The sequence below is a fragment of the Schistocerca americana genome, chromosome 2 (genome assembly GCF_021461395.2).
Source record: "Schistocerca americana isolate TAMUIC-IGC-003095 chromosome 2, iqSchAmer2.1, whole genome shotgun sequence".
NCBI classification, from domain to species: domain Eukaryota; kingdom Metazoa; phylum Arthropoda; class Insecta; order Orthoptera; family Acrididae; genus Schistocerca; species Schistocerca americana.
The window spans coordinates 581,154,339-581,179,643 of record NC_060120.1 but is presented as its reverse complement, the minus strand read 5'-3'; the positions used below and the strand labels follow the sequence as shown (position 1 = coordinate 581,179,643).

General features: G+C 43.9%; 1 protein-coding gene across 1 annotated transcript in view; it reads right to left on the bottom strand.

Annotated features, from left to right (window-relative positions):
- Nucleotides 1-7,404, bottom strand: part of LOC124594203 (glypican-6) — an 81,688-nt gene extending 74,284 nt beyond the window's left edge. The window contains exon 1 of the mRNA XM_047132562.1: nt 7,388-7,404. Coding sequence (XP_046988518.1) covers nt 7,388-7,404 — 17 coding nt within the window. The remainder of the gene's footprint in view (nt 1-7,387) is intronic.
- Between the last annotated feature and the right edge of the window lie 17,901 nt (nt 7,405-25,305).

Below are 25,305 nucleotides of genomic sequence, written 5' to 3'. Positions count from 1 at the left end.
AAAAAGTTTATACATTAATATGTCCGAATGATTTCCGGAACAGACTACATTTAAAACACATTAGTTTTTCGCTAGTGGAGCCATGTTTTTATTATAGTATACAGTAACTTTTTTTTAATTTAGCGGTAGAACTTGGGGGTTTACCGTTCGCCACACGAAATGAAATGTACTTTCTACATGATGGAGCTTATTTGCATTCTACATTACATTACACGTGAAGCATCATCTGAACAACCCTTTGTGTAATCGACAGATGGGTCGTCATAGAACCGTTATTTAGCCAGATAACACCGTCAGAGATGTGCTTAAGAGGCTGGATAGAGATATAATATTGCAGGTCAGAAGTGGATGCAGGGGAGGAACACATTATGCGCTGTTTCAAACGTACTGCGAACTTTTATGAGATTGTAACCATAATGTTGTAACAATAACGCAACAATAAATGACAAAATAAAAAATTTTCATATGGGTGAGAAACATTTACAAGCGTCTAACTATGGAAATATTCGAAGAAAGATACAGTATATAACTAAATGAAGTTTCGATTTCCGGGCGGGAAGGAGCGCCGGTCCCCGGCACGAATCCGCCCGGCGGATTTGTGTCGAGGTCCGGTGAGCCGGCCAGTTTGTGGATGGTTTTTAGGCGGTTTTCCATCTGCCTCGGCGAATGCGAGTTGGTTCCCCTTACTCCGCCTCAGCTACACTATGTCGGCGATTGCTACGCAAATAAATTCTCCACATACTCGTACACCACCATTACTCTACCACGCAAACATAGGGGTTACACTCGTCTGGTGTGAGACGTTCCCTGGGGGGTCCACCGGGGGCCGAACCGCACAATAACCCTGGGTTCGGTGTTGGGCGGCGGAGGGGTGAAGTGGACTGCGGTAGTCGTCGTGCGGCTGCGGCGGGGATGGAGCCTCTCCGTCGTTTCTAGGTCCCCGGTTAACATAACATTTTTCTGCTGTGATAGGAGCATTTATCATTCTGGTACAGGATATACGATTAATGTAATTTTTTCGTAAATTGTAGTGCCTCGAACAGTCCAGTATCTTTGTAAAATTAATTCAAGGATGAATAAAATTACTCCTCATATGACTAACAGGCTCCACCACATTCGTTACTCATTCAATCAACATGTTTGTTGTACCAGGCGAACCACCATCGCTGACGAAAAAAGTACGAGACGTGGTTTAAATAGTGGGCGTCTGATGTAGACTGAAGGTATAAGAATTTGAACGCACCATGCGGCGATCGTTTGGACTGTTAACCTTTAACTGCTGGCCACAGCTGTTCTATTGGTTCCGGATTGACACCAGTTGTCAATTGTAAATAACAGCAGCAGCCCTCCAACATGGTAAAGTTGATGACGTTTACGAGATCGATCAACTGTCTATGCATCCGCAGATTGTTCCCTACCAAACATTGAAATTCTGTTTCACCCATGAATGATGAATTCTCGATATTTAGTAACACGTTGTGCAATATACTCTGCAACTGCGAAGAAATTTAAGGGCGAAGTTAACGGTTTGTCGAGTTTTCATAATCAGCAAGTGCAGTACGAATTTTGATTGTGAGAATGAAGTATCGTCACGAATCGTGCGTCACCACTGCAATCTCATAAAAACATTGTCCCCTGCAGTATATTTTGGGACGATTATTGGTCTGTATGCGACTTATCTTTCGGGCACTTGTCTGACAGCAATGGATACAGCAAACCGGGAGACATTTAGAGTGTTTTGTTTCGAAAGGTGTCGGAGTTTCGGCTTCTGTGATCAAGTGCGTAAATCAACATTTGGAGGGGTACATTTTGGTCGTTTCTAAATACAGTGAAACTATACGAAATATAATTGGCGGGAAGCAAATGAAAATTAGCTGTCACATCAGAGGAAGCTTACAGTCATCTCATAAGTAATGGAAACACTTTCGCAATTACACACCGTGATACCATTGCTAAGAGACATGAGTCCTTGTCCACACAGGAGAATGTTTTTCGTAGACGATCATGGCGGTCAGCAGAATCGGATACGAAGAGAAGTTGACTAAACGAAGAGAAGTTGACTAAACGACTAACTGGTAAAATCAGTAAGGTACATATTGCCAGAAGTGTGTTAAGAATATTACCTATTGCGTCACATTTGTAAGGCGACAACAAGAACCGACCGTGGATTGAGATGCACAAGGACTCAGATCGTATCGACTGTTCTTCCCTCAGTTTTTTATGAGAGCATGGAGCAGAGAATGGGATTCGTGTTTTCCTTTTCACGACAATCCAAGTCACGATGCCCGTGTAATATTTGTTGGAGCATTCGTACTGTTCAAACCACGTCTGCAATAGCACCAGCTATGCAACTGTAATATGCTATTCAGGGGTCATGGAAGAACAGGGGGACTTCGGAAGGTTGCGTTTTTTACTGTAGCAGGTCTTAGCATGAACTGTAAAAACGACTAACTTGGTCCACGTCGCTGGTGGGCCAACACAAAACCGTCAATGGTGGCGCGCTTTTTCACACGATAAATGGAATTTGCAAAACAAATTTCTGTATTTGAAGAAATGATACCTAAATATGTACACACAGCATCACATCTGATGGTAACAGTATTTTAGTACAGTACATTCGAAATCACTTTGTTGTCGCCATGGTTGAACACTTATCAGATGTTACTGGCTACATCAGCGCACTCTGACGACGTAATGAAGTCGGAAATGGTTGAGTCTAGAAGTGAATGAGGTATTACTGTATTTTAACAAAATACTCTGTCAACTTCGTCTTTTATCATTTCAATCACAGTCTGCAACTCTTTCCTGTAAGTCAGACGTCGGTTCCATGTGGTCACTGAGCGCTGCAGTCTCCAGATTGTGGTCGTCCAAAGCAGCGACACGCGAGTAGGCACTGAGTGTCTCTCAGACAATTTATGGCCGTCGTCAAGAGCGCTAATTAATAGCCGTCGGTAAATCAGAGAGGGCCGCGTCTCGTCTCCCCAGTGTGTGTGTGTGTGTGTGTGTGTGTGTGTGTGTGTGTGTGTGTACGCAAGCCCAGCCGCTGCAAGAAACACTTGATGGGCTGGGCGCGCACTGTTTATGGTAGCCGGCTGTTCTGTCCCAGTCTTCTTGACGCCGGAGGGAGAAACCTTACAATCACCGACTCTGATAACATTCGTCCTGTGATGTCAGCCTACCAGAGGACGGCCTTCTCAAACTTTTTCATTGAGCGCTGAATAAACCCTGCATTTTTTTCGCCCCCTGATATACTTAAATGAGGTTATTACACGCTCAAGTGTCTTTCTATGTCACTCGAATAACAGCTATAGGCAGAGGTCTGCGCGGATAAGAGAAACGAGATCCGCATCGCCATCCACATCCACGGACATTAATATCTTTCAAAACATTGTTTTGTAGCCGGAGTGGTAACGGTGTGATTTCTCCTGGCCCAAGGTTTCGTTTGCCGATTTTTTTTTTTTTTTTCATCACCAAGTAATTATTACTGCGGATATCCGCAGATATTTATCAACAGCTATCAGCATCGACGTAAGCTTTGATCCGCAAAGTAGTGATCACTGCGGATAGTCCTCACCCGCGCATATATCTAGCTGTGGGTCTTGAGGCAAAAATTAAACGTGTAACATTGGTGAGCTGACGAACTGGAAGCTGTTTTGATCCTGCCGACACCTGACATCTTTCATGACCATAAACAAGTAATATTAGACTTAAGTGCTACTATTTAGAATGCACTATTGTTATGAATACAAGTACAGTGCATTGTAGTATTGTGCTAAGGTGGTGCTAAATGCTGAGCTAGCAGTACTCAGGAGGTGCAGCCAGTTGCCGACTCTAAGTCTACTCGTATCGAGAAGTAACAAAGCGGACGCCAGTCTTAACGTTCCCATTTGACGGATGGAACGTCATTATCACTACATGGTACACTGATTTGAGATTGCTTGTCCTTCACATCAAACGCATTATTCAATAAAAAAGGAGTTAAAATCATGATACACCATCAAATAAACTAAGATCATCACTGTTTTAGACCCAGGGAAGTAGCTGGTGAAGAAATTTTAGCTTCGAAGATGATACTGAAGAAATCACTGGAAATCAGCAGAAGACATTTTTTTAGTTAATTTGTTTGGAAAAGATTACAAATGTTACACTTTAAACCGGCACTTCATTCGAAGTATAGAATGGGAACTGTAAAGACTCTTTATACGGAAACTGTGTAAGAAGCAGTGTACACAAATAACTTTCAATGGAATTGAAAGAACAGCTAAAATCAAGAAAGGAGACAGATGGCTGTTCTGATTCACCGTGCTTGTTCCACAAGTTTATTGAGGAAGGGATGACATATTAAAAAAAAAAAGACAATGGTAAATAACTGAAGAAAGAGTCCACAACCTATAATTGTTTGACGATTGCTTTAGTTACAGGTTAATTTTAACAAAATCCAGATAATAATATTCGCTGTACAATATTTCTGAAAACGGAATCGTTTCGGGCAACGGCGAAGTTGTTGTATAGGTTCTATGTTTATTATTTTTTTATTACTGTACCGAACAGTATACTATTCCTGGGAATGCGTGAGGATGAAAGGCTTATTTAGAACGAAAGATAATACGGCAGAGACTCAACACTAGCGCCGCGCGGAGTGGCCGTGTGGTTTAAGGCGCCATGTTACGGATTGCGCGGCCTCTCTCGCCGGATGTAGTGTGTAAGTCTAGGGACCGATGACCTCAGCAGTTTGATCCCTCAGGAATTCACAACATTTTTGAACTCAACACTAGCAATTCCTGTTTTATTTATTTTCGCAGTTGGTCGTATTGACCATGCAGCCACTACGTATTACAAGATTTTATAATAAAAAATATTTCGGTTTATCTTTATATTTACATTACAGCGTGGTTTAAATGAATGTAACACTCACACAAAGAAATCAGCTAATATTTTACAATAAAGACGATATACAGGGAAATTCAAAGTGAATATAACGATTTAATACGAAGCTATACATAGATAAGAATTACAGCGAATGTAAAAAGGAAACTCAAAACTTCTATCATTGTGCAAGCGCAGTGAATCGGAAGCCGACGCATACGTGGTGATGCATAAGTGGAAAGTTTTGTGTCACAAGTGAAAATGGCGGATCCAGCACAGAAGGCATTCTGCGTGTTAGAATTTAATCATTGGCGTTATGTCAGCCCAATGCAGAGAATATTCTGTTAGCGTTACGATCGAGCACCTCCAAATGCCAACAATATTCGCAGATGGCATCGGCAGTTTCAAAAAACAGTCCATTTTCCTTCGTTAAGCTATGTCTTTCAACAAACATTTACTTGGACGTGTTAAGGCAATGTCTGATGCCACAGCTTGATACGGATTCCAAGGATTGCACCTTTCAGCACACACACACACACACACACACACACACACACACACACACACACACTGGGGTATAAGGTAGACCGATTCCTAAAGCGCTAGATCGGTTATACCTAGAGCTGCACTCTACCAAAATGTTGAGTAAACAAATGTGAGTAAATGGTGGCACTAGCGGTAGTATTGGCAGTAAAAGAAAAATGGAAGTGTAAGAAACGAACTGGAAGTTGACGACCCTTTTCACCCCCCCCCCCCCCCCCATTCACACCTCCCCACCACCACCCCAACCCCCTCCGCCAAGTAACTGGCACTGATGATATTTTCTTCGTTGCTATCAAAGGCAAGAGTTTGCTATTATTATTGCTGAATGCGAAAGTTGTTTATGAATAACAGAAACTTTTTAATGTAAGTTCGACGAAGTATTTAAGCGATATTTCAGAAAAAAGGTTCAAATGGCTTTAAGGACTATGGGACTTAACATCTGAGGTCATCAGTCCCCTAGACTTAGAACTACTTGAACCTAACAAACCATGCCCGAGGCAGGATTCGAACCTGCGACCGTGCAGCAGCGCGGTTCCGGACTGAAGCGCCCAGAACCGTTCGGCCACTCCTGCCGACTCGGGCTATGTGACGAACCTTGCATACGTGACACCTTTGCTAAAAACAGCCCCAGAACGCAAACTGTGCATTTTTAATGCGCTTCCGTAGGTGTTTCCACATATGCTTCAGAACATATGGTGTGAAATGGATTATTGCTTAGAATTTTTTTTTTATTTATACTGATTTATTTAACCTGGCAAGATTAGAGCCTTCAGGTCCTCTCTCACATCTAACCAGGCATTCTTAATATTTTACATTACATACATTACAACAAGCATGTTATACGTTACATCTAATATAGAATACAACATTTCGTAGTTACTACAGTGTAGTAAAAACACTGTTTAGATGTTTTCATGAGACGTGCAACAATAGATACCAATTAAAAGTAGGTAGATTTAAATCATGAGAGCTATCAGCAATAGATATGAGAGACGGGTGAAAGAGAAACGTGATAAAATACGATTAATGAAGATAGGAGAGAAGAAAGTGACGCAGGTGATTGAGAAATGAAGAGAGAGAGAAAGAAGCATAGCCGAGACAAAATATAAGCATTTTCTTCACGGTTTGACGGTGCTAAACTAGCAAATACTTTGTTGTCGGGAAACATTATTAGAAGGAAATGCTTCTTACAGGAAACAGGACGTTGGATTGTGCACAGAATGCAGGGCAGCTTGTTCCAGAAGCGCACGGCAGTAATGGATATGGAGCTTGCGGAAGTTTTTGTCTTATGGATGAGCATAGTTAGGATACTAGATAAGGGAAATCTTGTATTTGATTACGATGAGATGAAAGGTACTTTACCTATGATGTCATGTACAGAAATGCATACGCACTGAGCAGCCGACATGGCGTACGGTAGTCACATAGATAATACCCATATAACCAAGAGGATTCATAGAGAACATTCATGAAATACGTATAAAAATTTTCGAAGATTCTCTTACATTTTTTTTAATTTTTGTCGATATATCGATATGCAGTAAGTAGTTATAGCCAGTAAATGCTGTATCCATTTTGAGTTGCCCTGCATTTCACACGGTCTCCGCCACTTGTGCTCGTCATCGCTTTCGCTAAGGGAAAACAGCAAACTCAAGGGAGTTGGTCGTATAAGCTGCCGCTCAATAGTTATACTGAACTGGATCAAAAACTTTTCAGAGAGCTGACGTTCGTGATAAACTACGGGCGCCCGCGTATAATATATTGATGAGACCAGCATGAGACGTTTCTTATGGACACGAATGTTCCATTCACGTACGGTGGGTTATTGTTCCGGTGATAAATGTGCGATAAGGCTCGCAGCTGTTTAATCCCCCTGCCATAACAACCATTAAGGGGACGTAGGATGCATTTATACGCCGAGGGGAGGACCTAATGCGGGGGCAGGCGGTCTCACACTGCTGCGCGGCGTGATGCATACCTTCCGGGCGCCGGCATGCCGGTCCCAACCGTCTGTTACAGGCCAATATGAACTACCACGGCGCGGCGCAACTCAGACTGGGACATTTCCCGTCTCACTGCAAAACAAACAAAGGAAGTGGTATAGCAAATTTTCTCGGCGTAAATACGCCTAGTTGAAACTAACGTCTCTCTTCATACTATACAGGCTTTCTCAGCTGGTATTTGCATCCTGTATTATCTTCATATATGGGCAGGATACACTGTTCCACCGTCACTACGAAGAGTAGTTGAATTTTTAATTATCACCTAAGAAAATAAAATTACGTAATCAGTTTTTCGTTAGCAAGAACATGTCTGCAATCCTGATAAACACTGACATCGCCGCGCCATAGTACCGTACTAAAGGGGTCTCATAAATCGACGTGGGTCGCAAGGTACATAGAAGCTCACGCTCAGATGAGAACGCGGGATTTTCAGGTCATCCGTTTCTTGGTACAAGAGAGTCTGTGTAAAGGAGTGAAACGACGACGGTGTCAATCTGAGTATCGTGCGATAATTCGTTTTCTGCATTTGAAGGCCGCTGCAGCAGTCCATGCAGGGTTGGTGGATGTATACGGGCCGGCCGAAGTGGCCGTGCGGTTAAAGGCGCTGCAGTCTGGAACCGCAAGACCGCTACGGTCGCAGGTTCGAATCCTGCCTCGGGCATGGATGTTTGTGATGTCCTTAGGTTAGTTAGGTTTAACTAGTTCTAAGTTCTAGGGGACTAATGACCTCAGCAGTTGAGTCCCATAGTGCTCAGAGCCATTTGAACCATTTGATGTATACGGCAACAGTGCACCACCGTGTGGTGCATTGGATAGGCGGTGCAGACGCTTCCAATATGGTCAGACAAGTCTGAATGAAGAATAAAGAAATAGCAGACAATTTACTTGTGAAGGGCCGGGAATCTCAAGAGAGGAGGCGGCGCTGGTGTTCGATGACCTGCGATTCACAATCTAGGCGATAGTGGGAAAAAGTCAGAATCTGTCATGGATCAGTTTTCAACGACTTGCACGGTATTTTGAGTATGACAAAGATCGTTGGGATCCGCGACTGCTAACACCCATTCAAGAAGCAAGCCGAACCGAAGCAGCCAGCCAATCCAGATGAATTCTTGCACTGTCTGATCACCATGGATGATAGATGGGTGTAATAGTACGATCCTGAGACAAAAGAGCAAAGCAGTCATTGGAAGCCTTTGCACTCACCATCACAGAGAAACGCGAAGACCTAATTATTATCGGGCAAGGTGGAGCTGAGTGGTTTTTGGCATCGCCATGATATGATGTAACAGATTATGCTTGTGCAGGACAAATGATCAAAGGAGCATATTATGGAAATTTCCCGACGAGGTACGGCAGACGACAAGACAAAAAGGTACTGCAACTCATTCTGCATAGGACACAGTCTCCTATGCCACTCCTTTGACGTGCCACTTTTTGTCTCACTACCTTACTTTCCCGACATGACAGCACTAATGTCTACCTCTTTTTTCGACTGGAGTAACCGTTACGTGGCAGGCATTTCCAGAATGACGAGGCGGTGGAACGTTTTCTGAACAGCCAATACGCGGACTTACACCACCAAAGTCTCCGCCAAGAAATCTGTTGCTGGGGTAAATTTGGCGCATTGGTGAATAAGTTCAAATGGTTCAAATGGCTCTAAGCACTATGGGACTTAACATCTGAGGTCATCAGTCCCCTAGACTTAGAACTACTTAAACCTAACTAACCTAAGGACATCACACATCCATGTCCGAGGCAGGGTTCGAGCCTGCGACCGTAGCAGCAGCAGCGGTTCCAGACCTAAGCGCCTAGAACCGCTCGGCCACGGCGGAAGGCTGGTGAATAAGTGGAGAAGTTTGATCACCACCACAAATTATTTTGATCCTAGCTACGCTTTTCGGTGGTAATTGAAACAATAGACGACATAATTGTCTTGAGAGATTCTGAAACTACCCTTGCAAATAGCAAGGAGTTTCGCACAGAGAGATGCCATCGCAACTTTCTCTAAACTCTCAAGGGCTACTATCATAATTTCCCACTTCCCAGTGTCAACCCACAGTAGCTGAACGTACAGTGGTTGGGCAGAAATGTAGAAACACCACGAAAAATGCATGCTTGAACATAGATACACATTCTGGCCAAGTCTGCAGATTGCGCTCTTGTATTTGACCACGTACGGCACCTGAGCAGTGCGCTCAATATTTTGAAAGTGTCAGTCGTGGTCAGAATAATTGTAAGTGCATTCTGTCGAAGATAAGTGAATTCGAACGTGGGACATTGTTGTTGCCCATATGGTGGTTGCTTCTGTAACCAAGAGAGCCGAAGTGTTTGGTATTTCAAGACGCACCATATCGAAGATTTGTACCGCATAAGGGAAACGTGGAAAAACATCATCCGCTAATTCACAATGCGGACGAAAATGTTTGTAGAGTAGTCGTGTCGGAGGGACAATGAAGAGAATTGTGACGAGAGCTGCGAAAGTTACAAAGAACTCAATGTCGCACTGGTGAACCCTACCAGCACCAAAAGGACACGAAGTGAGATCCATAAGCCGGGAATTGCACGGCGAGCTGGAATTCCAAAACCAGTGATTACTGGTGAAACTGCGCGGAACAGGGAAACGTGGTGGAGAAGTCATAAAACCTGGACTATGGAAGGATCCATTTGGTCGGATGTGTCTTGTTTCACACTGCATCCACCGAGTTTATGTCCCATGAGATCCTGTGATGATTTGGGCAACCGTATCACGTGTTCCATGGGCCCCGTAGTTTCTCTGCAAGGTCTCATTAACGCCGATAACTACGTGTCGACTTTGGTTCACCAGGTCCATCCCACGGAACAATATCTGTGTTCCCCAATGGAGTTGCTGTGTCCCAAGACGGCAGGACCCCTACTCATGCAGCTCGTGTCCTCCAGGACTGGTTTTGTGAGCACGAGGATTTACTGTTGCAATTTTCGGTGGTCAGCACAGTCGCCATATCTCAATATTATTGAGTCTTTGTAGTCTTCTTTGGAAAGAGGTGTGCGTGATCGCTATCTACCTGCATCGTCGTTGCCTGAATTTGCCACTATTTTGCAAGAAGAATGATGTAACGCTCCCTTTCAAATCATACGGAATCTGTATCTGAAGGTTAGGGATAAAACCTCGAAACTCCCCGTATGTAGCAGAGTACGAATAATAGCATCACGCCCGTTTACTGCAAATCTAATTGTGCCGTCTCACGTAACCTGTCTGCCAGCTAAACTCTATGCAAGTAATCAGTTTAGCGTGGACAGTGTTATCGGCGTATCTTCAGCAGTGAACTGCTGCGTCGCTATCGGACAGCGGCCGTCGGCATCCGCGTCGGCGGCGTCGTTAGCGTCGGCGAGAAACGAGTCGGTTGTCCGGCAGACGAGTAGTGGGGGGAGAGGCGGCTTCGCCTAATTAATTCCAGTGTCGCCGGCCTTAATGGACCGCGTTGCCACGGCGCCAATTAACGAGATTCGCGTGTCGCGCGGAAATGAAATTACACCGATTCCTGGCGCGCTTTCGTGGGCGCAGGGTGCTGCACGAAGCCGGGCGAAAGAGAATGCAAGAAAGCGGGGAGGCGCGCTTATTAAATTCCGCTTCCCCGGGAGCGGTTAGTGGCACTTAGCATTCGCGCCGGCTGTCCGACGCCTCCGGATTAATGCCGTGCCGTGACATCTCTCCGCTCCGCGGATTACGGATGCCGGTGTTGGAGTAACACAGTTTTGCCGCTAACAAATTTATGATCAGCAGAATATTCTGGTAGTGCTGTAAGGGTTCTCATAAACGTCTTCTTAGAGTGTAACATTGCGTCATGGTGTAAAATCGTCCTACTTTTCGCCTACTGTTGCACCTGTATTCACCGTGGCGGTGTAGAGGGTGTCCATAAAGTCCTGCCATCATTTCAAAAATTCGTAACGCCGAACCTATTAGAGATAGAGCATCGTGGATTGCAATAAAATATTTACCGGCTCTCAAAGTTTATTTGGTTGGTTACGCAAGAATTTCAGTGTTCGCTACACTCGTCGCTCGCGGAACATTAACGTCTGCCTACGTACGGGTCAGCATTACAGCATCAACAGGTCTCATTGCTTCATTGATTCGGGCACGAAGTGTAGCAATATCATTCACTGGTGGTTTGCACATGCGAGCCTTGCTGTAACACTACAAACATGGTGTGACATCTAAGGAGTGCGGGGGGCATGCAATGGGAGCATCACACCCACCCACCTTTCAGGAAGTGCGTCATTCAGCACGTCCTATATGCTATAATTACGATATGGGGGATGCACCATTGTGCTGGAAAATAACGGACGGGCGCAGCTCTTCAATTTGTGGTAACACAATCTGTTTGAGCATGTACAGGTAAACATTTTACGTTATAGTTTTTGAACCATCTCATTGTGCTTGTTTCTACCGGCAATGTCCTCCCATATTGGTATCGATAATTTCGGAGTATAGCTTGGATTAATCCAATTTCGTTCGTATCGCGTAGCAATGAAAAATAATTAAATGTACACTTGTAAACGACCTACTTCATTGAGATCAGCCTACATTTTATATCAGTATTCTATAGAAGTAATCGCCCAATGATGAACTGATAGCCGGCCGCAGTGGCCGAGCGGATCTAGGCGCTTAAGTCCGGAACCGCGCGACTGCTACGGTCCCAGGTTCGAATCCTGCCTCGGGCATGAATGTGTGTGATGTCTTTAGGTTGGTTAGGTTTAAGTAGTTCTAAGTTCTAGGGGACTGATGACCTCAGAAGTTGTCTCATAGTGCTCAGAGCCATTTTTTGATGAACTGCGTCGTCTGCAATCTGCTTCAGAGAGCTAAAGCAGTTATCTACCACGTACTTACCATATCACGAACAGCGACAGTCCTAACACAGTTCTTTGAGATACACTGGCCGCAACTTACGTGCCTCACGATGTATTCCGCAAGACTATTTTATTTACGAAGTCATGGAGTGGAACACTGTCAGAGATTTTTCGGATTTTAAGAAACATGGCATAAACCTGGCCAGAGTGCAACACATCATTCTGTTACCAGAGAAACTCTGTGGCTGCCACAGATGTCCACATGACGCAGCAGTTTAGTTGAGACGAGAAGGTAGCCATGCACCTTGGATATAGACCTGGTGAATGTACGAAGATTTGTTAACAGAGTTTTTCGGACTTACACTTTTCCATCTCCATAGATAAAACGGTGACGACGTGGCAACTTGGGTAACTTATCTTTACTCTCCTGACCCCGCAAACTGTAGTTGCTTTTGTCTTCGTCAGGTTGTCTGCTCCAGGGCGTTCTGTTCTTGGCATCATCTTCCCTCGCTTGAAGTACCTGAAGATCCTTGGCCATCGGGTGCCACTATGTTATTTCGGTCTACCTAAAAGTCTTCGTTCTTCGACTGTCTTCTCTGATACTGCTCTCAATCTTGATGCCCTCCTCTGATGTAAAGAGGTGGCAGGTCCGTCTTAGCAACAACTTCTGGTTCATCATACATCTCCTTCCTGTTCCTTCTTCTTCGCCGTACTCCTCCCTAAAATATTGTTCCAAACATCATCTGCGGGGTTGTAATTGCAAAACCTCTATCTTCCTCGCTCTGTACTTACCTATTCTCGTCATTTCTGCTCCATATAGTAATGGTTTGACTATAGTTTTATATATCCTTATTCTGGTTCCTCTTGAAAATATTCTGGATAACAATTTGTTGAGTGAATATTACGCTCTGGATGCTGCTTTGATCCACTCTTCTATCTGTTTTTTCACCTTCTAGTTATTTACATCATCCGCAAAGGCCAGTACATTTATTTTTATTCCTGTGATAATTCCTTCTTCTGCCTAGTGCACCCTGTGGTTTCTGTATTATTATGCTGAACAAGAGTGGTGACATTCTGTTTCCTTTCCTGACTCCTGTTTTTGTGTCAAAATCCGTGGAATATTCTACATTTTCGCTATACCTTTCTACCCTCCAAGTCTAACTTTTACAGCATTCGTACGTAATCTTCTTTGAAATTCCAGACTACTGCATTTTCTCTAAAAAAATTCTCTAATTAATTCTTAAAATTAACAAACAACGTTGCAACTATTTTGCTGAATAGCAAATATTTTGATATGGCTCCTTTCAGTACAAATATCTGACCAGTGGTGAATAGATTCTTCATATATCGCACTCGTTTGTCATCTATTAGCTCTTAAATCTTCTAGAGAATCTTAGAGAACACTTTGTAGGCTGTGCCTATTGATGAGATACCTCAATAATTTCTGAATCCTTGTAGATCGTCCTTTTTACGGACTCAGCTGGCTTTGTTTCTAAGTTGGACACGAGTTTATATATTCATTTCGCAACTACATACCCTCCCTTTTTATGTAGTTCATCGGTTAATCCGTCCCTTCCTGAAGTTTTGCCACTGAGTTTATTTATTCCTCACATTACATGCTTTGTGAGCTACCCTTGATGTTCAGATGTGCTAAGACGAAACATTGAGATTATTCCAGTGAATGAAATACGTCACCAATGACAGTTGCGTCATGGTTCAAAAATACTGTTAATGGTGACCTAACTCAGCAAAGTTTTTTTATCGGATTTCACCCAAACATTCTTGAACATGTAAGACAAGTTGCCAAAGAGGTAGTGTGTCGAATAAATCAATTCAGTGAGAAAGATTTATTACTGTTTTCGGATTCATAATTCCGAGCCATTTAATTTTTGCTGTAATAGAAAATTGGTTTTCTTTTCATGGCTTTAAGCATGGTACAGGACGCCGACGGAAAGTACGTAGTGTAGAATTTGATGGCAAAGATCAATGTTTTCAGTAAAAATTGTTGTTCTTCGTCTGATGCCTGACATTAGTATTATATTAAAGGTTCTGTACGAAAAACAGGAACACCCTCATCGCCTAGAAAAAGTTTTCCTCACATACGATTATTTCCTTAGTATTTCCATTATTTAGACAATTGCCGAAATGTACCGATGAAAATTATTCCTTTAAGGACGAATGCCATGTAGTGGAACAATGAACTGCTGTCCGCCAGTTACAAACTATCACACATTAGCGCTCTGAAAACGAAGGAAGGTTCTGACGACAACGATGGTTGGTTGGATGTTTGAGGTTTAAGGGACCAAACAGCAAGGTCATCAGTCCCTTGTTTCAAATATGCTCCATTACGCTAATGGGACATCTCAGTAAAGTCAGAACAATAAAACGGAAAAAGGGAAAAACGTAAAAGGGCAGTCACGTTGTCATTGGTAAAAAAACAAAATGAGTGAAGTCGGCAAGAGAACGAACCCAACACTATGCCGAAGCATCATAGGCAAGACCACCTGTGACTTAAAAGGTACAACTGCTATAATGTAGAAAGTACGTATGGGAATAGAAAGACTAACCATGCCTTAAAAAAAAGGTAAAAACAGAGTAAAAGGGGAAGAAAAGAGGATTTCGGTCAGGGAGGTGAATCGGGAATCTCCGAACACTGACGACAACGAGATTACGGATGGGATCAGTTGAGACTTTTGGAACGAGGACAGGACGGAAACACCCCTGCATTATCCTGGAGCGATTGAGCCAATCAGGTTGGACGGCGCGGATTCTAACACTGCTAGTGCAGAAAAACGCCGACATCTCGTAAGCACTGCGCCTTTATGTTGGGCAAGCGCTTTGCATTCTCAAGTCTCAAACGCTGGGGGAAATATGCAACTTACAAACGTTAAAAAAGATCTGTGTCAACGCTGCGCTCCAGCGCTCTTCAACTTTGTAGTTTCGTTTCGCTTTTCTCTGAAATACCCCTAAGTGCATACTCAACGCACTCGCGTCCTATTCGCTGCTCTGAATGTAGGGACAAGAGACTACAGGCCCTGGAGCATCATGGCAGAGCGGCTCCGTGCGGCAGGAGCGCCCCTTTTCACATCTGCTACATGTTCCTCAGTAGCTTGCGCACGCAGAGATCTGCTTGGCCTGCACGGCCCTACCTGAGGGTCCTTTAATATGGAAGCCTCCATAAACATCTAGATGATGCTGTATGCACACAGGTGACACGCTTCAGTCAATCCGCAGGCAGTATACATCTAAACTCAAAAAGCAACCTTGCAGGTGTGGCGCAGGGTAGCATCCGGTAAGCCTCCGTGTGTGCTCGTATCTCTCTAGTTTTATGGTTCTCTTGCGATATATACGTGCGATGATGAAATATATTTTTGGACTCTTCTAGAAACGTACGCTCGCGGAATTTCAACAGCAGACCATAGCGTGATGCGGAACGCCTCTGTTGCAGCGTCTTAGCGCTTCCTAACGCATGATAGAGGGAAAACAGAGGGTGGGGGAGGGGAGGGGAGTGTCAGGTTATTTTACAGTTTCAGAGAGGTTAGGAGCTAAAGCAGAAAGACAATCTTCCAGTGAAGGCAGGTTGATTGAGTGGCTCAGCGCCAAACTCAATCGCATGACACCTACAAGCAGCACAGATCTTGGGACCCGATAGGATGCTCGCAGCAGGAGATTCGAAGATACTCTGGGGTCTGATTAACACTTCTTACTTACAGTCAGACTAACTATTCCAATGAAGGCTAGTTCTAAACATGAGAAAAAGTAAAGGTTGCAACTGGTTGCACAACAGAAGTCCATGCCTGAGTCCATGAGGTGAGAGCTAACAGAAATAACAACCACTAGCACCATTGCAAAGTACGAACTTCCAGAGCAGCGCTCAAAGTGACAAAAAAGACTTGCCTGAGCTTACTCGAGGCTGACAACGAGCGACACGGAGTTGGCACCCGATGATCTGGCTGAGAATATTGTCTGAATACAAAGACATGGGTTTTTAAAAGAATGTGGGCGCGCACCATTTCTACTTACCCATAGTCTGCCCACCAAACCACCGGCACTGTACAATCTTCGGCCACTCTGACGAGTGGCTCTGCACCTCCAGGGCGCAATGGCCAACCACATTCAGATTCCTCCTCTTGTCCTACTCGGTTGATAGTGGTGTGTTTCTGGACTTTAGATTAACACACTCCACGTTCAGTAGCAACAGCATTCAGCTGAGAGCTAACCGTCGTTGCCCTTCCTCGTATGACTAGACAACAGTGTTTTACGTCACTTGACACACATCCCCCCCCCCAACCCCCAAAGGCCTCTCATGAGTGGGGACTGCTGTTGTAGCACTCTAACCTACGTAAATCCAATAACGCTGCGGTTCCAGAGGCAAATATCAAGCTTACTGCAGTTCTTGTGACCATCTTTAACTGTGATGCCTGACAATAGTGTCTAGTCGGCAGATGGAGTTCCCAGTTGGATCTCTGAAGTCAAACTTCAGCTGCCCAGTGCGTCTGCAATTCGCAGGCCTCTGCCGTTACTGCTTACCTCCAGTAACCTAAACGCTACCAGTTTTGCCTGTTCTCTGCATCGTGTGTCTGATTTCCAATCCTGGGCTGCTCTTGCTGGCTTCCAGCAGCCTTATGCTTATCAATATAAAAGTCATTACGTCGTCAATATATGACAGGCCACTGGAGTTGGTTTGATCATCTCTGTGACGTTTTCGTGCTTACTAAATGAACCTGTAACAAAAAGCGCTGCTCTTCTTTGGATCTTTCCTATTTCCTTTATCATTCCTATCTGATACGAATCCCACAGTGACGAGCAATATTGAAGCATTGATGAGAGGAGCGTATTGTAACCTGTTTCCTTTGCTGGTGGACAACATTTCGCCGGCCGGAGTGGCCGTGCGGTTCTAGGAGCTACAGTCTGGAACCGAGCGACCGCTACGGTCGCAGGTTTGAATCCTGCTCGGTCATGGATGTGTGTGATGTCCTTAGGTTAGTTAGGTTTAATTAGTTCTAAGTTCTAGGCGACTGATGACCTCAAAAGTTAAGTCGCATAGTGCTCAGAGCCATTTGAACCATTTGACAACATTTCCTGAGAATTCTTCCAATGAATCTCAGTCCGGTATCTGCCTTTCTTGCGATTAACTTTATACGGTCGTTCTATTTCAAATCGTTCCGTACGCCTACTCCCAGATATTTTAAGGAAGTGACTGCTTCAACTGATTGTTGTGCAATTATGTAGTCATACAATAATGGGTTTTTCCGTCTACGTACACGCCATACGTTACATGTGGAAGGTCAGTTGCCATCCCCTGCACCGAGCGTTTATCCTCTGGGGGTCTTCGTGCATTTCGGTACAATTTTCTAGCATCTCTGTATACAACAGCATCTTCTGGGAAATACTTCATGAAACATCCGATGTTATTTACTACGCCATTTACACATATATTTTGAAAAGTAATAGAGCTATTACACTCCTCTGGGGCACGACCCAAGTTGCCTTTTCGTCTGAAAACTTCTCTCCGTTGATAATGACATGCTGTGTTGTTTGTTAGAAACTCTTCCGTCCAGTCGCACAGCTGATCTAATACTCCATACGATTGTATTTTTAAGCATAAAGGCTGATGGTGCTAAACTGCTCATCTCAGGGATCAAAATGGTTCAAATGGCTCTGAGCACTATGGGACCTAACATCTAAGGTCATCAGTGCCCTAGAACTTAGAACTACTTAAACATAACTAACGTAAGGACATCACACACATCCATACCCGAGGCAGGATTCGAACCCGCGACGGTAGCAGGCGCGCGGTTCCAGACTGAAGCGCCTAGAACCGCTTGGCCACGGCGGCCGGCTCTCAGAGATCAGTGAAACGTTTAAGACATAACTAAGTTTTCAACCAAATTAATCTTGAAAAAGTGGTCACCAACTATATTCTCTTTGCATAGCTTTGTTAATTAAGAAGATGTCGGTATCAACTTTGCCATATGAAATATAGATACAGTAATTTTTGCTGAGAGTATCCAAGTTCGGAAAGAGACGAATTTCAACAGTGCTTCACTTTTCAAACTCATATTACTAATTTCGGAATATTTACAATATTAAGTACTTAAGATTTTTCTGTTTTTAATCCTGTAAGGGAGAAAACATTTTTACAGTATAAAAATGAGATATATGTCATATGTATATTTTTACTAGCAACGAAGAAAGCTACTCAATTTATTATTATTTCCAACGCTACCAGGAGTTGTATAAGTAAATATTCATAACAGTGCATCGGGAGCAAAACACTTACACAGGGAAATTCCAGTTGTTTACCGCTGGTGTGTGTGACCTATATATACATAACCGATTGCTGTCTTATGCGGAAGTTGGTGTTGTCATATGGAACTGTCGGGTCAGGCTGATGAAGCGCTGCAGCTTGACGCAGATGAAAGAGTGCTGACGAAAGCGAAATGGTGGAGAAATTTAATTTAAAACTAATATTAGTACACTAGGATGCATGTGGTTGGATCAACACACCAACTGCAAGGTAAAGGACGTAACATCGAAGGATGGTTCACTAGTTAACTGTTCTGATACTGCTAATGCCAGAGGCCAGAAATGAAGGTGCAGTCGCAAAAATTCAGTGGATTTAGTTATAACGTTTGTTAAATAACAACTTCGCGTCATTAGTTTAATGTTAACATACATACATACACTGCAAAATTACACCAGCAAGAGCAAGAACAACAACAAAAAATCACAAAAATTTCTTTAAGATTCCATTTGCGTCATCAAGTGTTCGATATGTCCACATTCTACTCCAACACACGTTTGCAATGCTGATCCAAGAACTTCTGGGTGAATTGAACAGATCCTTCGATTTCATTGCACATGCTGCAATGACGTTATGTTTTAAATCGTCTTGGGTCGACGAAACTTCTACACACACTTCATCTGCGTGTTTATCCCCCACAGAAAAACAAGTCAATTGGTGTCAACTCAGACGAACATAAAGGGCATCCGAAAACGCCTTCACTTCCTACCCAACGAGCAGGAAAGAGCCGGGTGAGCATCCCCTGGCCACTAACGAGTGCTACTATTTCATGTGTTACCAGTTCTGGGACAGCTGGTAACACTTCGGCAAAACATTTTTCTTATATTTTTAGTATATTTTTCACCTGTGAAGGTTTCTTCAATAAAGTAAGGGCCAATCACGTAGTCTACAGTAGTTCCACACTCTTCTGTGTCTGATGTTACACCCGCCTCAACCAGGGCAGGGTCTCAGCGATTCGGTAATGCCTATTTCTTACATTCAGTTTCCCGTGACACGAGAAAGGTTGCTTCATTCGTCAAGACAATTCTTTGAAGAAAGAACCTTTAGCACTGACGTCGCATCAGAACAGAGCGATAGGGTTCACATGTCTTCTACATTCACACAGGTCAATCTGCACACGACGCGGATGGGAACTGTTTGTGCTCAAAATGCGATCTACTGTGGACTGACTTCCACTTTCTCTGGAGTTAACATCTGAACTACGGGGAACAGCTGTCAGAACATTTATTTCGTTCGCTTTGCTCGTTTCTGGTTGCTCCTTCCGTCTGAGTAGTATTCCAGTGCCCCCTTAACATTTTGCATAATCGTTGAATGGTTGGTTGAATGGGGGTAGCCTTGTACGTACAACACAACTTTTTTTTTTCGTGTTCCTTTAGCATTCTCCGTGAAGAAGCACCATATCTAGTTTCTCTTGATTTGTGAAAGACATTTATTTTTTCAAATTTTTATATTTACCTATCAACTTGCTCGTAACACCTGTTATGTCGGCTGCGTGCAATTCTTCTGAAATTAATATTTGCCATATTTAGCACGATTATTTGTTAGCACAATTTTTTCCCTGAAATAAATTATGTATTATCTTATTTTGTTAAATCATGAAACTTCATAAACCTTGAGATATGATAGTTCAGGAAACTGGTTCACTTAGGATCCGTAAGAACAAAAGGCGCAAACTTTACATCCAACAAAGTCCCGAATGGGGAACTTGGCTGGTGAGAGAGACCTTGTCGCGCAGCTACGCAATTTGCCAGGAGAGCTGAGGGAGAGCTTGAGAGGAGTTTGCGTATTAGGGAAGAGGTGTTAGCAGACAGAATCTGAAGAGCGGATCGTGAGTTTCAGTCTTTTCATGTAGCAAGATTCAGGACAGTACCTATACGAAGAAGTTAGAATTTAATAGTGATTTCATAATAAACAGCTCATTACCACTGTTGGAGGAGAATGGCGAAAGAAATTGGACTTTATTTTGACTTGGTAAAAGGCCTGTGCGAATTGTGGTATTCATTTTGCAAACATTTACAAAGCATGTGTTGCCACTTTGATGTTTATTATTAAGATCAGGCACCGTCAGAGCAGCCTCAGTAGGTCAGGCCGGTTAATGAACCTGTAAGGTTCGAAACTAATATAAATACTGCAGCTATTGTTAATAATCGCTTCAAAAAATTGGACTCACTTTATCGACGTCGCCATTCTGCTCAACTCATTTCGGCAGACCGCGAGAAGTCTGACGTAGGACGACTGGACTGCGATAGGAGTCACACACGTTCGGACTGCGATTTCAATACAAGATTATCGTGGCACGTAGTTTGGTGATACTCTTGGTTTAATGGTGAATCGACGAAGTGGTGAAATTGGGAAACTTTCACGGCACCACAGCTGTCGCCGGAGGTGATCTAGGGAATCCATCAATAACGTATATCGCAATGAAAGTCCGGTAGTTGGAGCATGGTTCCACCCAAATGTGCCTCCAATGGCTAAACCAGTACGCTAACATCTGTCGGTCTGTCTCGATGTAGTCTGCTATTAGACGTTAGCCGCAAGGTCGGTACTTTGGTTATACACTGCTGTCTGTTGGGTTGCATACATCACAGGCGATACGCGAACATTACCATGCTGGTACGTAGATTTTCGCGACGACTCGCATGTAACGAGAAGGTAAGTAGGTAATTTTCGTGATAAACAGTGAACAGTAAGCTACACTGAATAACAGTTACTATAACGCACTGATACAGGTTTATAAGCACTGAAGTACCGCGCAGACCCGATACAACTACAAATTACTTCATTTGTACCGAGATAAAAGTGTAGAAGAGGAAAACAGAAATTTAAAATCAAGTCGACGATGTGTTGATTAGGGACAAAGCAGAAGCTCGCACATGGCGAAGATAAGGAAGGTTATTCTTGTAGCCATTTCAAAGAATCGCCACGAAACTAGCTTCATCGATTCAGGGAAATGATGAAAAACCTATGCCTATATGACTGGATGGGAATCTGAGTGAATGCAGCGCCTGTACTACTGCTCGAAATGTCTACGTAGTGAAAGTACAAGCAATGTTAAAATTAGCAGACGTCATTGGCGTTCCTCTGTAGGGTGACATTTTGATGATATTGAATGAAATACACTATGTGATGAAAAGTACCCGGACATCTAGATGAAAATGGCTCAAGTTCGTGGCGCCCTCTATCGATAATGCTGGAATTCAATATGGTGTTGGCCCACCCTTAGCCTTGATGAGAGCTTCCATTCTTGCAGGCATACGTTCAATCAGGTGCTGGAAAGTTTCTTGGGGAATGGCAGCACATGCTAATATCTGACAGTTTTTTATATTATTGAGCAATACAGGAATAATTGATATTGACACACTCTATCATGTGTTTACAATGCTATTCATGTAAAGAATAGTTTTGCTGCTGCTTTTCTGTTTTGATTGTTTCAGCGCAATCAGGTACAGTAATTGACGTGTGGCAGGCGAGGAACAATAACGATAGTACGACCGAAATTAAATATGTGTAGTAGTTCGAGTGGAGTGGCGGCAGTGTATAATGAAGAGTAACAAAAAGGGGAACAGAATATTTTTGTGATCTAGGAGCCAAGATTAAACAAGATAGCCGAAGCAATACCTGCACAAGTAGCAGATTAACAGTGACAAAAAAGGTAAGTAAAGCATGGCATATCTCGATGCAGAAGTATATCGTGGTTCTGAGCCTCTGAAAACATTTTTTTGTCACAAACAAACATCTTCACGTAATTTTAGGGATATGAAGCACGCAAGTCGGGTAACAGGTAACTGCAGGGTGAATGAGGTTGCTGGAGACATTCGGGACAGGTGACTCTGCGATTTTGCATGTGAACACACAATAATTTAAAAGAAGAAAGTTGTAAAGATGGACATTAAATTGAAGAAGAAATTTCTGCAGGTGTATGTTTAGAGTGTAGCACTGTTTGTTGAATGTGGACCAAGGGAAATTTGAAGAGTAAGAAATTGAAAAACTGCAAACATGTCGAATCTGGTGTAATAACGTGATGTGAAACCAAGTGGACAGATAAAATATTTCATAAAGAGCTACTACGCTGCTGACCATTAAAATTGCAACTAACGTGCTTGAAAATGCAAACGATTAGTATTTTACGGACATTCCGAATGCAAGGGAAGAAACCGCAGTGGGTTTTGCATTCGAAAATGACACTTCAGTTATGATTGTTCATGAGAAGATACTGTTGTGCCTCGTCTAAGGAGAATCGTTTAACAGCACGCAACACGATCGTGGCCCGTTGAGACTGCGGACTATCATCGCCCGACATTGCTGGTCACGTTGGTCGACTGCCATTCGAATATGGAATCGATGGTTTCAGGGCCGTACTCAACGCCATGCTGGATCTCAGCGCACGGGAGTAGCGTCCAAGAGAACAAACATCGATAGCTCGGCTACACAGGATCCCCAATCGGATCTGTTCGCACGGACAGTGTGACAACTTTTAGATTCTAGAACACCACCGAGTGTCACTACGGCGACCACTGTTGTGGTTTCCCTTGTCGGAGAAGCAGAGACGCGCCCCACCAGTGGATTCAGGCGTGGCACCAGGTTTCACTCTGAGTATAGAACTGTGGATTTATCCGTGAGTGGAGGGTCTGAGAAGAGCGAACGTTGCCAGGATGCATTCATCATTGTCATACAGGTCCATCACCTGAATTAATGGTATCGGCTGCCATTGGCTAAACAAGACGATTACCACTGGGTCGCACAGCCGAGAACTGAGACAGCAAACGTAACATTTCCAACGTGTTAAGACCAGTGGCTGTGCGTTATCTCAAGGTGTCTGTAATTATTTTTCAACGAGATAAGGCAGTACAGCATGTTGTACGTGTTATCCTGAACAATCTCGATACAGAGCATGTTCGGCTCTTGCCCCGACCAGTATGTTCCTCAGGTCTCTCGCCCAATGAAACATTTGGTCATGTCTTCCAAAGAGACTGGTACGCCACCACTGACTAGCCCCTACGAATGACGCATTCTGCCATAGAATTGAAGCGATATGGAGTAGCAAAAGCGTACCTGTCACCTAAGCTAATATTCCACCTGAGCCCATACATGTTAAGGCTTTTGATGCTGCCAAGAGTGGCAGCTCTGGGTAACAAATTTCATACACTAAAATACTTCGCTGCCACGCCGTCAGAACAGGAAGGAAATCTAAGCCACAACCTGCTGAGTTACAAATACCTTTAGACACTTGAGCAAAGAGCTTCTCATTACAAATAAACGTGTTTGCTGTTGGGTCGCTGCTATCTTGATTAATGAGAAACGCAGACAAACACCTGAAGAAAATCCTAGCAGTGTGCAATACGCTAGGGAGCTACAGCCCACAGTTTGAAGTATCGCAATGTGGTGCACCTCAGTGCGACGCCGGAATCCCCAGGTTACACGGCAGACGCAGCAAGATTGGAAATTTTTGTCCCCTGCGGGAAGATGGTCACACAGCAGTGTCGCTCATTGAGTGGTATTGTAAAGCGAGGAGCCTACCAGTGAACGAAGATGATACAACGGGAAATTCAGCACCTTGGAAGACATAGTGGGGGATGATTTAAAACTTGACGAGCCGGAGCAGTTGCAGATCAGGCAGTGCGAGCAGTCAGTAACCTGTCAAATGGATCAGGCAGTAAGCAATCAGTCCGAATCAGACAAGAGACATGCCTTATGGTGGTATGCCAATTTATTACGGGCTCAGTCTTCAGACTTTATGAATGTGATGCCCCATTCACTGTGTTGCACAGTAGGGTGGTAAGTAGGCGCGAAAATAAAATTCTGTTACAAACCGACTGAAATGTCGCTGTGTGGGGCGCATCTGCTGGCTATGCGCAGAAGTACAAACAAGCTAGGAGGCAGTTTCATCAGACTAAGCAAGAGGGAAGCAAAGAATGACTGATTCGAGATTTTGACAACAGTGAGGAGCAGAGAGAACGCTCTACTGTAACGAGGTCAAATGTAATAATTCCACCTACAGAAGTCATAAGAATGCCCTTCAGGTTGCAAACTTCGCGTAAGGGATCCCCGTGAATCCCTGAAGTTAAACGCTAGAGCATCAGAGAACGCTGACAGGCTCAGAAAACGAGTGCAAAATGGTTCAAATGGCTCTGAGCACTATGGGACTCAACTGCTGAGGTCATTAGTCCCCTAGAACTTAGAACTAGTTAAACCTAACTAACCTAAGGACATCACAAACATCCATGCCCGAGGCAGGATTCGAACCTGCGACCGTAGCGGTCTTGCGGTTCCAGACTGCAGCGCCTTTAACCGCACGGCCACTTCGGCCGGCTAAAACGAGTGCACATCTGGTCACCAGTGTAGAGGTCATCACGTGATAGCCTGCTATAAAAGGTAATACCAACTCTTTTAAGTTGCAGAATGCTCTGGTGAATTCATCAAGTGTCTACAAGCTGCTGCCAACTTGGTGTCCACTGCTAGAAGTTCACAGACGTCCGGCCTTTGAGGGGACTTCTGATCTGCAAGCTGAAAGTCTTGCCGGCCACTACAGTGACTCAGTGAGGATGGAGACAGGGCCAATCTTCCATGGAACCGATCTACCCGCCTGCAAGCTGTTCAACGTGGGTGCTGGGTGCCACTAGTGAGGCAGCCTTACCGGCTGTATGCTCGGACCGCCACTTGGGCTGTCCACCGTGGTGTTGTTGAGTCTTCCACCTTCACTTCATCTCGACGACCGAATGCTAAGTTACGCAATATTCTGATAATGAGCCTAAGCGCAGCTTC